We start from the raw sequence: 14,426 nt of genomic DNA, 5'->3' as shown, positions 1-14,426 counted from the left end.
CATCGATAAAATTAAAAAGCTTTTCATTTCATGTCCCTCACTTGTCCCCAAACCAGCCACTGATTTGATGGTGAGAGGATTCTGTGTGTGGGAGACCCTAGCGAAGGCTCTGGAGAACTCTAGAGTGTATGCAGGAGCACTGCCTGCCTGAAAAGCTTGGATATTAATATCACCTGAACCTATGCCCAGACTACAGAGAGTGATTACGAGTGTCAGCCAATGTGAGGGGAATAAGGAGCCCATCCATTACATGTCTGTTAACTGCAGATACGGTCTGATCACCCACACACATTGGGCTCTCGAGCAAGTTGCATTCGTGTTTTGAAACACTTCTGCCACAGATGGGAGTCCTCTAATGGAATGTGGGAGAGTTAGCTAAGGAGACCTCCCCACTTGACACATACTGTAAAAGTGAGCCACTTCATATGATGATAACGATCATCATCGGTATAAAAGTAACTCAGTAAATTCAGTTTACAGTGCTCCCCTTGTGTCCTTGATTGCTGTGATCCTTGGAGCAGCTGCTAAACGCATACAAGAATGCCTTCTCCAGAAATGCAGATGTCCAGTTCTGCACATTGTAATATTAAATTCTTAAGGGCAAATTAGGTGGTGTAAAGAAGCGCACCATTGGCATTGTGACGCTCAAGGGTAATTTGTTCACACGATAGGTTTTTCTTGGACGCAATGCGCAATCAATGATATGGGCAGTCATCAATCAGCAAGGCAATGATTTTTGTCTCTTTGTCAATGGTTTGCTTACATTAGCCTTACTATAGACCAATCTGGACTCAATAACCTCTTAGGAGTCCCCTTAAGATCAGACCTTTAGAGGTTTTAGTGCACTATCTTAGCTTTGTTGTGTCAGATTGAAATGCTTTAAAGTTTTACAGATTTCAATGTCATTCACTGGACTTCAGCCTAAAAAAAGCTAATGAAAACATTAGCTTCCCTTTTGCCTGTTTTCTCAGTTCTACTCAGAGTGTTTTTTAAAAAATACAATGAAAGTGGGCCAATGCAAAAACTCAGAGTGACACAGCACAGTGACATCATGCATTACAGTTTGGTTTTGAATCTTGATCAGGCAGTGCCAGTTGCAGGAAGAAACATCCTGGGCTGTAGCTTCACGCAGGAAAGGAAGCTTTCAGCCTACAGGATTTTCTCTCCACCATCGTGTTAGAGCTTTGAGCTAATTGGGTCCCTGCAGTCTGCCTCCCCAGTTGTGTGTGAAGTGCACTTGTCCGACACAATGACTATACAGTGATGATAGATTTCAGATTGAAAAGAAGCGGTGGCAGGCAAGAATGTGCCTCGTGCTTGCGCTCTTGAAAATTGACAGAGGATTTTGCAGCAATTGAACAAATATACCAAAATAGTATCTTGGCGCTAAAACAAAATGGAGCTTTAATTTGAAAAAAGTAGGCCAGTGCCCTATTTATCAAGCCTCATGGTATGATTGTGTTTACACGTGCAGCTTTGTCTTCTTTGTAGCCTGCTTCATTTTAACCTTCAAAACTTTAACCTGAATTATGTTTATGCTTCTTCTTAAAGGCCAAATGTAGCATTGTATTGTGCCTGTTTTTGTTTGTAGGGTCCCTATGATCTATATACAGGACTTGGCAGTGAAAGAAACTGTAAGTTTGTTAGTCATGTAGCTACTCATGACTCATGCTTTATGCATTTTCAGTCTGACTGCAAATGAAATCCAGTCTTGTGTGGCCTCGTAGCAGAACCCCGTTGCTTGCCGTGTCAGCTAGTGGTGCACGACTCCTTATGTTCCAATGACCAGAGAGCGCTCTTTATTTTACCTGTATGAACGGTGTTATTCTCAGGATAGACAATGCACTAACCTCACTTGTGAAAAGGTATGCCGGCAATGTGTCCTTTTGTGTGCATGGTTTCTGTTTTTTGTTGTCAATTATTTTTTTACTTATCTTCACCTTGACAGACTGAAAAAGCAATGCCAAAGGAGCTATTCACTAAAAACTTGTTGAAAGCTGTTTGGTAGGGCGGTAAGCTGTAAATAAGGCAATCTTTTCATCTTAACTCATCAGAGGTCAATGTAGTAGTCTCTCTGGCTGACATTGAAAATGTGGGGAAAATCTGCATGAACACCTGATCCTGCAGGACTGCAGTGCTGCAGCTGGTACAGCTTGGCGTCTGTGATGTATGACACTTTTTTGCTGGGTATTGTAGCATGCGGTGTAGAGTGTTGTTTGCTCTTCGTTGTTCTGTATGGTGGAGTGGGTGTGGGGGCCACCGCTGAGATGTGTCCTTGTTCTCTAATGTCTCCTCCAGGTCCGACGTGGTGGTGTTGTGCTTCTCCATCGCCAACCCCAACTCCCTCCATCACGTCAAGACCATGTGGTACCTGGAGATTAAGCACTTCTGCCCACGGACGCCAGTCATCCTCGTGGGGTGCCAGCTCGACCTGCGGTACGCGGACCTGGAGGCTGTCAATCGAGCCAGGCGGCCATTAGCGAGGTACAGGCATGCTCAGTGTCCTTTTTTTTTGCTGCTTGAATACTCAATTCAATTTTATTTGTATAGTGCTTTTTAGAAAGGACATTGTCACAAAGCAGCTTTACAGAGTTCTGAGCCTGCACCTGAATATGAAAGTGCTCAAGGTCCATGCTTCTGAAGCATGTATTCACACACCTCATAACTGAAGTGGACAAGACCAGTCATGATAAAGCATGGCTTCTGGATGAATTTTGTTAGTTTTTTTTACCAGTAAATGCTAAGTAAATTTTTTGCTGTGCTGAATTTTGTGAGCATGTTCTTTTTTCTATGCTGTTCTGCCTTGGTAATAGAATGAGGAAAACTGAGTAGTTGCAGAAATAGAGCCCTGTTTGCAGTTATTGTTTCTTTTAAATCTCAAACAGGCCCATAAAACCCAGTGACATCTTACCACCCGAAAGTGGCAGAGAAGTTGCCAAAGAGCTCGGCATTCCCTACTATGAGACAAGCGTCTTTGATCAGTTTGGCATCAAGGACATTTTCGACAACGCAATCCGGGCCGCCCTCATCTCCAGGAGGCACCTGCAGTTCTGGAAGTCGCACCTCAGGAGGGTGCAGAAACCCCTGCTGCAGGCCCCGTTCCTGCCTCCCAAGGCTCCCCCGCCCCTCATCAAAATCCCAGAATGCCCTCCGAACAACCGAGACGGCTCGCAACAGCTGCTGGAAAGCCCGCTCTGCGCCGACGTGATGTTCATCCTGCAGGACCACATCCACATCTTCGCCCACAAGATCTACCTCTCTACCTCGTCCTCAAAGTTCTACGACCTCTTCCAGATGGACATCTCGGACGAGTCCCAGTGCTTGGTGGTGACGGAGCGACAGGGGAGGGACCACCTGATGCGGACCCTCAGCCTGGACACGGAGGAGGACGCTGACGTCCTGCATTCCCTCTCGCCCTGCTCCCTCAGGGCGTCCAAGAGCGACGGCACGCTGAAGATGATGAGCTTCAGTGGGAAGCACCGGAGGACCAAGCTGTCCCTGGCCTCCTGGAGCAAGGCCTTCTACAGCATCCACAAGGAGACGGTAACCAACCCTGTGACCGCCACGCCGGCATCCATGACCGTGGTGAAGATGGACTACTCCATCCAGCTGGGCCCCTTCAGCGCAGTCCTCCGCTTCCTCTACACGGGGGAGCTGGACGAGAGGGAGAAGGACTTGATGAAGGTTGCACAGATCGCGGAGATCCTGGAGGTCTTCGACTTGAGGATGATGGTGGAGAACATCATGAACAAGGAGGCTTTCATGAATCAGGAAATCACAAAAGCATTTTACGTGAGAAAAGCGAACAGAATTAAGGAATGCCTGACCAAGGACACCTTTACAGGTAAAGACCAACTTGACAGTTTGGTTTTGCCTGTTTATTTTAAAAGTACTGTACAGTATATTTTTGAACAAAAATCAGAAGGTCTAACACGGACCAGAACATCAAATTCAAATTCTTATTCCTGAAATAGGATTGTGTTGAGAATAATTTGTTTATGCTGATTTTGTGAAGCTAAATATCTTAATTCAACTGAAACTTCATCATAGTCTTGAAAAACCAAGGCAAAGAGAACATCCAAAGAATTTCATTTCTTAAAACATTTAAGATTCCCACACTGTGACAACTACGTAAGACAAACAGTATGGAAGCAGCATCATAGTATTTTGGGATTTAAGTTATAAGGAAATAGCCCAGGAGGCATTTGAAGGCACCTTCAAAAAAGTAATTGAAGGTAGATCACAAACTGTGCCAACAATATGACGCCCCGATGTGAAAGCTACTATGTGCATATTACAATACTCGAAAAATAAAAACGATAAAGCCATTTCCCATTTTTCCTGGCAGATGTCATATTCAGATTGGATGATGGAACCATCAATGCCCATAAGCCTTTGCTGATATCCAGCTGTGACTGGATGGCAGCTTTGTTTGGCGGGTCTTTCTTGGAGAGCTCAAACAACGAGGTGTGTGTGAGACATAGACTAATGACATTTTGGTCATTAATTGATTTGTTTGCTGCTGGTTTTTCTCACATTCTCTTCCCTCCTGTTGAAATGTTGCCAGCCCGCAAACAGATGGCCCTGGGTCCGACAGCTTGCGCAATCGCAAAGGTTTTGGGCTGCCAAAGCATGTGCCAGGGTTCAGAAATTCAGTATCATCTAATCATGGTGTCATTAAAAGTATACTTAAGTACAGTATGGTCAGCTAGATTTTAAAAAGAAATACTGTACCTCCATCAACGCAGTATTTTGTCAATGCCAAATCTCATGCGGCGTTTTCGTGCCTATTTTTAATCCATAAAGACCGTGACAAGCGACATTGCATGCTGTTCAAAATCCAGATTTTCAGAAACAGAGCACGTTCTGAATGATTACTCATACCTGCCTTATTTCAATAAAACATGCCCCACGTTGCATTCAGGCTAACAAACACCACATGGTCCCTCAGGTTAATTAGGAAAGATGTGAATTTCCACTGAGACCTTAAAATGCCCTTCAGGCTACATGGACACAACAGATCCAAATGCAGTAGCAAGTCGCATAGTAATGGCTGATGTGCTGTGCCCAAACAAATCGTTAAATAGACTATGCTTTCGGTCACCATTTCCTGCCAATATATGATATGAATTGGGACAGTTTTATTTTAGGATGGAGGTGTCCTACTTTTTGCTTTAAAATTGAGCGCATCGATAGAAATCGACAGACATTTGGCCCTTGTCTTCCCCTCAGTGCTGCACACTGTACAAGGTTTACCCTTGAAGAACCTCATGTAATTGGCTTGGTAGTAATTTTCTCTGCTCCTGCTGAAATGTGCTTAGTAATGCCACACTGAGATGAACTTGATATCGATCACAAAGAGGCTTAAGTGCCATGATCAAAACCATTAGAGGCCAGGGGATGAGAAGCACTTCTTCCAACAGGGAGGAGTTATTATAGGATTTGTTTTAGAAAAGATGTTATGAATGTGATAGAAATGTAATTTGCCCTTAGTTTGACAGCTGCAGGGGGAGGAGAATCAGGCTGGGGTTTATGAGGAGACAATGTGAATAGTGTTATAGAGGTACCAGAGGTATAGACTGGCACGTATTACCCATGCATGTTTTTTTCAATAATCACATTGTTTATTTTTTTGTATTTATGTGCATTGCCAGTCAGGGGTGCTGATAATTCCCCACTCTATGTATTGCTGAATAATGTAAAATTATGTATTTAAACATATATAATAGGTTAGCATGAGAATATGTGCTTGTATAAGGATGCTTTTGTTATCAAGAACCTGCCTCTACTTTCTTTCCTTTGACTGCGGTATCATGTACAGATCATAAATTAATGTTTACTGAAACATAAAATGTTGGCCTGCTTCCCTGATCAGTCAGTGAGATTGCACATTTATATTCATCCTTAAACTGTGAGTGTTCTCAGACCGAAAATAGCCACAAGCTGTGTTTCTCCTTCTCATTAACACCCAGAGAGTGTAGCATTCACGCCCCGCCCATGTCAGTCAGACACAAGGGCTCCTTGGACTCAAACTGTGGGAGGGACTTAGTCATTAGGAGGAGCAGACACCGGGGAGTCTGGGGCAGTGGGATGGTCATAAACAACGGGTAGTGGGATGGCCAAAGACAGGGACATAGAGAGAGGAAGGGTTATATGATTTCGGATTTCATTGCCAGAGGGAGCGACTCGGAACAGAGGGAAATCGCACATACTAGCAACAGTTTTTTTTTCATACTGTATGTTTATGTTTTGGCAGTATGCATGCATATGTGTCAAGCCAGGAAAGCAAATTTAATTAAAAAGTTGTGGGAGGAACATTAATTTGCTGCTCTGTCCATTTATTTTTGGCAGGTGTCCTTCCCCAACACGAATAGGGCCTGCATGCAAGCAGTACTGGAGTACCTATACACCAATCAGCTCTGCCCTATAGCCGACCTTGACCCACTGGAGTTAATTGCTCTGGCCAACAGACTGTGCCTTCCTCGGCTGGTGGCTCTAACAGGTCTGTGTTATGTCAGTGCTGTCATTCGCCTGTTTCTGCCTCAATAGGATGTATTTAAAGAATAAAAGGTTTTTTTAAGTGTGTCTTCACTAAAACATTTTATTAGATGCTTATGTATGTATCATGTAGCATGTAACCATACTATTGGTTTAACAGCTTGTGACAGAACTATTAATGTCCGTTAAGGGCAGGCAATAGTAGTGTAGCGTAGTGGCTAAGGTACATGACTGGGACCAGGAAGGTTTGTGGTTCAAGCCCCACTGTAGCCACGGTAAGATCTGTACAGCTGTTGGGCCCTTGAGCAAGGTCCTTAACCCCACATTTCTCCCCGGGCACTGCACTATGGCTGTCCACTGCTCTCAAATAACTAGGATGGGTCAAATGCCAAGAACAAATAACCCCACAGGGTTCAATAAAGTATATAATCTTCTTTAAGGTAATAAAACATACAATTACTGGAACATAACTTTTAATTATATGAACGTTATACTATTTTTTTAAGCAGTTGCAAGTAATACAAGTGTCATATTTGTTCCACAGAACATTATGCTGTGAGCGAACTGGCGAAAACTTCAAAAGTGGGACAGGACATCGATGGAGACGTCCTCACATACCTTGAACTGGCCCAGGTGAGTCACAGAGTGAAACATTCAACCTTGCATAATGTAAATCCTTTTCTATAGTATGTGCACAATTATAAAAATGTTTTTAATGATTCTCTGACCTCATTGTATTCTACCTGATTTTGTTCTTACAGATAACATATTGTTTAAACCGTTTTATTTGCAGTTCCATAACGCTAACCAGTTAGCTGCTTGGTGCTTACATCATATCTGCACTCATTACAACAGTGTCTGTGCCAATTACCGCAAGGAAATCAAATCTAAATCTGCAGGTAAGAACACTCTGTTTTGTTATCAGTATTTTATGAAGGCTATTCAATCAAAGCCAAAAGCAGATTTGCCTTAATGTTAAGGAATTAACATAATTAAGCTCCGAACATAATATTCAGCCGAAGACAAATTCATGAATTGTTCATTGATATAGTGTAAATGTTCCTTGCCAAGGTCACTCCTCACGGCTGGGCAATGCGTTTGCTAGAACCGGTCAGAGTGACCTAAATAAATGTGGTGCTTTATTGGGTGTGTAATAGCCAGCAGTGCTTTGCACTGCACCTGCTGCATGGGATAAAGGTTTGCTGGGCTTCTTCAGAACCGCATTATACTAAATAAAACAGAGTCTGCTAAAAAGGAGTCTGCAGTAACCCTCAACATAACATGCAAGTATTTCCACTCTCAGTATACAGTACAGAATACCCTGGTGTAAAATCCAGCTTTGACCAGCTTGAAATACCAGCTACCAAATCCTGATGGTCAAACCATGTTGGGTATGGAGCTGGTCTAACTGGTAAACCAGCTACTAGCTATTTCAGAACCTAGTTTAGAGTTTTTTTCGGCAGGGTACCCTATGACTCCCATGAAGTTTTATGGTCAAATTTGTCCGCAGGGCCTTTCTAGCCCTGAAGCTTCTCTTTCTGTGTGTGACATGAACAGAGAACCAGGAGTATTTTGAGAAGCACCGCTGGCCTCCAGTGTGGTACCTGAAGGAGGAAGACCACTACCAGCGTGTGAGGAAGGAGCGGGAGAAGGAGGACATTGTCCACAGCAAGCACCATTCCAGACGTAGGTGGTGTTTCTGGAGCACCTCCACTGCGATGGTCTGAGCAGCCAACTGTGAGGCAACCATGAAAACCGCAGGGTGAAGGGTCACTCACTCCGCTCCTGTATTCCTGTCTTAATCTCCAGAGGACATACAGTATCTGTCAATGCACTGACTTCCAGTTGTTTTGTCTTTTAAAAAAGTTATAAACATTGGGGTCTTTACTGCACTTGTCAGGCCTGAAGCACAACCTGCGTGCACAAACTACACTTCACCACTGGGCAGGGGGAATTGGAATTATTGTTTGGGTGATGTACTGTAACTCCCACTGCTTAAAACATCATGGACAGAAATTGTATTTGTTCACTGTACTGTACCTTCGCTTTTTTGTTGTTGGGCTGTAGGCTTTGTGGCTTGCCAAACAGCACCTGGCTCAAACCACGGCCCACAAGTAAAGCCATTTGTCAGCAAATGTATGTAATAATGGGAGATTTTCCTCAATTTGTTTGTGAATAAGACATACCAAATATTATTATCAGTCGCTTAAGTTCTCTGTTTCAGCTCATGCCGATGCCGTTGTCTTTTTCATCCACAAAGTGATATACTGTAAGTGCTAAATATTCATTGTAATAACAGTACTAGAAGGAAATGTATGCTACACTGGCCACAAGACCACGTGGACTCAATTTCCAAAAGTCTGCTTTGATTTGAATGTTATTTTGTCACTTCTGACATTGAATATTTGAGCAGAAAGCTCACTGTGATGAAGTCTGTGTTTGCTGTAGGTGTGTAACCAATAAGTGTAACTTCTTAAATATTAGATTGCTGAAGTATAGCAGCAGTCGCCAACCCACAAATGGCATAAATCAGCATTAATGCAATAACTCTTTGCCTGGAGGAAATTAAGTCATGTCAGACAAGTAGGTCATCAGCCTTCCAAGTGTCAACAGACTTCACCCAGAAATGGAAATGTACTAGTCTTGCTCCAGGTATGAAATAATTTTTGTACAACTTCTCTATATCCTTTGATGTTGCACAGTATTGATCGGTGTGGTTAAAGGGTTATCTCCTATGGTAATTAGAAGGGCTTAGTATTATAAATTAGTTCAGGGTTTACTCATGGACCTTAACTTCACAACACAACCTATATCTGCAACTGGCATAAATATATTATTCTTAATATTGCCCTACTAGCTGTTACTTAGTTTGTAACATGATTTGACTTACTAAACATATAAAAAAATAACATATCAGCCAAAGTCAAATCCATTTAGAATGTTATACGTAGATATGTATTACGTATGGGATTACAGATCGGAATTCTGCAAGCTTTCAGTGTAAGATGGAAAAATGCGAGGATGATCATTTCTGGCTGTGTCACTGTAGACCAGTATATAAAGAAGCTGTACAGTACTGTGCTGCACTGTAAGTGTTTGTGTTTGTACCTCCAATGTATGAGCCCCCTGGAGAACCGGCTATGTCGCCCAGCTGGAACAATTTAAGCGGGTCTGAACCTGCCCGTCAGAAAGGGGAAATACTTGAAAATGTGTTTAATTTTCTATTCGTAGAGTAGATTTACTTAAGTTAACCAAAGTGGTACGTAGGCCGTCACACTTACTAGACACCGTGTGGTTGTTATTTATTGGTGAATTTGCAATATCTCATCATCAGCTGCTAAAAAAAACAAAACCAAGTGGCTGGTTCATTTGGTTATTGCTGTCAAAGGCCTTTTATCTTGCTGGTAATTATCCTTAAAGCTGTTTGTTTATCTATTTATTTTTAAAGGGAATACTGTTAAATAAATTATTGATTTTACCTAAGTAAAGTGTATTTTCTATTTTATTGTACTGTTTTATGCTCTACACCAACTGCAGCGAAGATTTTAAATAAATGATTTGGCACCCAAAGTGGGGATGAATATATTCAATTCCCACTCTAATTTGGACCAGCTATCTGCAACCACAGCCGTGTTTCTGCTTGAAACTCACTGCTGATTCAGGGCAGTACAGACATTCACGTTACACCTCCGAGTTACCAGATGCTTCTTTCCACATAAAGCTCACACAGAGTGGAGTCAGAGGAAGACCTTTCATATGCCGCTTTAACACAAGTCCAGAGGCACCCCGATTGACCAAGGGGGGTCACTGAAGGGAGGTGAGATGTGGGCCCCTAACTGACTGAACCTTCCCACAGGCAATACAATCGGCAAATGCACATCACCCTATGGGGCTACACAGTAGATTTTTGACTGATGAAAATGACGATGACGAGGGATGGATTCCATTGGCTGGGACAGCATATGTCTCATCATTCAGCAGCGAATCCCATTGGACACCCAGAGCCTGCACATTTAGAGAGAAAAAGGAAAACATTAAAAAGATTATACTGCACGATACATTTACAGAAGCTAGTGGTTTTGATCCTGGATCTGACACTGAGGGAATTTGTATTAATATATTAGAGGCCCTGTGTTATTCTGTGATGATGCTTGAGTAATACTCCATACTGAACCTTACTTCAGTGTTGCCATCTATTATCTTTTACTCTAGAGTGATGTAGTCCAATTCAGTTGCATAAATGGATTTCAGAATGTATAGAGACATGGAAGTCCATTATTGTAAGCCTCCCTGAAAAAGTGTCTGCTAAGCTCATTACTTTTACTGTACTGGCATTTGCTAGACACTATCAGCAGATAGTTGCAAGCTGGGCTTTATCAAGTACGGAAAAAGACATCATGGAGCTCGGGTACAGGGCAGTGAGCCTGGGCATCATTGGTTTGAATCTCAGGCTGGACACTGGTATATATACAGTGACTTTAGAAAGTATTCACACCCCTTCAGAGATTTCAGTCTTTGATTTTTACATTGATGGGCAAAAATGGCAATTTTATCTATTTAAAATTAAATCTACAACTCAATATAGTGTGCAAAAGGTGAAGGGGTCTGAATACTTTCTGACACCACTGTATAAAAGCTTTTGAGAAAATAGATAAACAGATTCTTAAAACTTTTCCAAAAATGTTTTTTGAACAAGACTTTGCTGCTCAAGACTTTTGAAAGAGTGGCTTTTACATTAATGTAAAAAACTTTGATGGAAGAAAGTTTAGGTTGCCTGGTGAGTTGTAGACAAGTAGGCCTATGTGCCTTATGTTTTCAGAGGTGTCGACAAGAATGTGTTTTATACTTTGAGAGGTGTCGATGGTTGGAAATTCAAGTCAGCAGTTCTGATTTAACACCTTGCTCAAGGGTACCTTGGTTGCCTCAGGTTGTCAAATGTGTATTTAATGCAACTTTACCTACATTGCCTTCAGTTTAAAATATCTGATCTGATCAATTGATGAAAGAGAACAATCCAGAATTTATATTTGTATATAAAAACATACATTATTTCTAAATATACTTCCACATGGCATCCAAGTTGTCTGTAACAATATGTAAATCATTTGTAATTCATGCAATATATTATCTGTCTACCTCTTCAGAACTTCAGGTAGATTCATTGGTATAACACTGTCTGCTACCCCTAAACAGTTTTAACTGCTTGGGGTTAAAAGGGGGTTCAGAAAGTGAAAGTCCTCCCCAGTATTTTGTTCCAGACATCCGGATTTGCTAATTGGGACAATTCTTCAGCTAGGAGGCAGAACTAATTTGTGAAATGAGCTGGCTGAGATCATGGTGGAAGAAACACATCATCATAATAATACGAAGAATAATTTGTTGTTTAGCACAGTTGATTGGACTAAGGGCCTGAACCACCAATCTTCCAGGTCCCTGTCATGTACCTTAGCCACTAGGCTAGAGGTTGCCCAGACAGAAGTGCAAAAGTCCTGCCCTACACATTTTACTTTCTGACCTCAGGACTGAAAGAGGTATAAGATCAGGTCAGTCGATTATGAAATGTGTCATGCTCAAAACAACAGGTAATACAATATGGAGGCCCCAGGCAAATATACTCACAATGTCAGAAAGGACAACCATTCGTAATTTTAAGCCATCACACTGAGTTCTGATCCCAGACGAGACAATGTTCTTTCAACATTGCTCTGACGGAATAGAGTTACAGCCACCTTTAAGAAATGTGATATAGTTACATTACATAACATGAGAACAGTACGGGCCAGTTTTACAGACACAGATTAAGCTTAGTCCTGGACTAATTTGAATTTTGTCAAAATAGAATTTAGTCTCGGTCTCGGCCGGGTCTTCAAAACTGGCCCTATGTGTTCAGTAGTTTTAAGGTTCGGATTTAAGGTCCAATATGAAATGTTAGATGATGGAACAATTTATAGCCACCGAAATCCCTCTACTTTTTTTAAAGGTCATTGACAACAAGTGGTCTTGGGCTGCAGTGGAAATTGATGTCTGCTGCCAGCAGTCTGCAGCATGTCTTGAGTGTTTTTCCTTTCCAAATGTGACGTCAGGGAAACTGCCACCAACAATGGACAAATTGCAAACAGATTCCCCTTTCATGTCATTGATTCTCAGGCTGCATTTGCATTCTGTAAAAGAAATAGAGCATTGTTTATGACATACATTGTGTATGAACTATCATTTGTTTGTAGAGAATGTGTTTGCATGTGTACATTCTGGTTATCTTTCCAAGAGATTTCTAATCCTTCAGACAATTTGTCATCCTTTATAACTTCAAAATTATGATTATGTAAGTTGACTTGGAAGGCTGTACAGCATATGGGATGTTTTTTGTATGTTTTTTGTGTGTTGGTTGAGAATGGTATTAATACCCTGGCCTGAAAGGTTGAGTTGAGTTATGGTGGGCGAATCTGGAAGAGGTAATCACGTTGTTGGCTGGAGCAGGTCGTTGACTTTCTGTAACTGCGTTACAGGTGAAGCCCTTCATTGGCTCACACAGCACAGCATCCCTTGGAACCCGGGAGCAAGAGCCACATATTGCTTTTGCCACAGTGGGTATCCACACTCAAACTGTCAAAACTCAGGCTTTAGTCAAATGATGAGACTGTTGTTTGCTTTTGTTAAATAGTGTACACTCATCCATCAACTATGACAACTGGAAAGATAAAGCATTTTGAAAAATGCGATTTAGCGCCACAGAATCAATCCAAGATGACACGGAGAAATAAACAAAGAATTTATGGACAAATCTTTTACAGCTTTAACATTTTTCAATGTTTCTCGAAAAGATACCAAACCTGCATCTATCTTGCATATCAGTAAAAAAGAACAGCCTTAGGATTTTTTAAAATGCTGCTATGCCAGTTAAATAGCTCACTACATTTTCCCCATTGCACTTGCAAAATGGGGCCTTTCAAATGATATTCCACATTAACAAATGAGACTGAGATAATCAGTAAAACAATTACAAGTGACTCCTTTTCATTCCAGTTACAGCATTTAGTGCATATTTAGCCAAATACATAGAACACGTATCATTTAGCATTTTAACACTCTGCACAACATCACATTATGTTCAAACATCAGTAAATGACGTATTGATACCAAAAACAATATACATTTGTGATATATAAATACAGAATATATTCACCCATCAGTCATAGTCTATGGTTCTTCACCAATGTGATTTAAGAATGCTTGCAAACAACATAGACATCAATGCAAAATGGGCTTCGCTGTAATTCTGTCATTCATGAGAGGTACAGTATGCTAATAGAATGCTGTTCAGAAGCAGACCAGGACACAGAACATTTTTTGAAGCTTCTGAATTATACTTTTGATATGATTTATCCTTTCCTCAGAAAAGCACATTTCAGCTGTGGTCTGCTTCTGTTTTCCTACAATGTGCTGACCTATCATGCAGGATGTCTCTGTGAAGCTTCCAGGAGTTTTTGACATCCTGGTATGAATGTGTTCCCTCTGACCCAATGCCCTGGGATTAAGCCTCTTGCTCCATTCATTACCTTTAGCTGAACTTACAAATCCTCTGTCACGCCAGGTCAAGGATCGCTATTGGCTAAACTAAAGTACCTATTGCTAGTCTTCCCTACAGATATGCTATGGATGCTTAGTACATTGGCAGAAGTGCAAAAGGTGCTTAGATAGGGACACCTAGTGGCCCAACTGAAATGCAGTTTTGGGATTGAATATTAATTTGTCTCTTTTACATGAAACACGCTGTAATCTCTGCAATAGAGGCTGTTCAGTGTTCACTGTTAAAATTGTGGATTTAAATTAATTGCAAAAACATGAAACATGTTTGCAAGAGAAAACACTATTTCATAAATGAATCCATGGCAGCACGTACAGTAAATACCCGTGTAGTTAATATAACA

The 14,426-nt window shown here is 41.5% G+C and overlaps 1 protein-coding gene across 1 annotated transcript; it reads left to right on the top strand.

Moving 5' to 3' along the window:
* Positions 1–2,347: 2,347 nt before the first annotated feature.
* On the top strand, positions 2,348–9,943 carry rhobtb1 (Rho related BTB domain containing 1). The gene is made up of 7 exons (XM_061231435.1): positions 2,348–2,484; positions 2,886–3,844; positions 4,349–4,467; positions 6,352–6,502; positions 7,043–7,131; positions 7,292–7,397; positions 8,056–9,943. The coding sequence occupies exons 1-7, from the start codon at positions 2,363–2,365 to the stop codon at positions 8,223–8,225; spliced, it is 1,716 nt and encodes a 571-aa protein (XP_061087419.1). The 5' UTR covers positions 2,348–2,362; the 3' UTR covers positions 8,226–9,943.
* The last annotated feature ends 4,483 nt before the right edge of the window (positions 9,944–14,426 follow it).

This window comes from Conger conger, chromosome 2 (genome assembly GCF_963514075.1).
Source record: "Conger conger chromosome 2, fConCon1.1, whole genome shotgun sequence".
Lineage (NCBI taxonomy): Eukaryota > Metazoa > Chordata > Actinopteri > Anguilliformes > Congridae > Conger > Conger conger.
Note: the sequence above shows the minus strand (reverse complement) of the source record. Positions and strands in the feature narration are given on the sequence as shown.

What these genes read in the sequence shown, in the direction of transcription:
- rhobtb1 (XM_061231435.1), top strand. Translation starts at nt 2,363, where the DNA reads ATGTGGTACCTGGAGATTAAGCACTTCTGCCCACGGACGCCAGTCATC. An exon ending in TCGGCTGGTGGCTCTAACAG is followed by an intron (nt 6,503 to 7,042) that starts GTCTGTGTTATG and finishes TTTGTTCCACAG; the next exon opens with AACATTATGCTGTGAGCGAA. An exon ending in CATACCTTGAACTGGCCCAG is followed by an intron (nt 7,132 to 7,291) that starts GTGAGTCACAGA and finishes TTTTATTTGCAG; the next exon opens with TTCCATAACGCTAACCAGTT.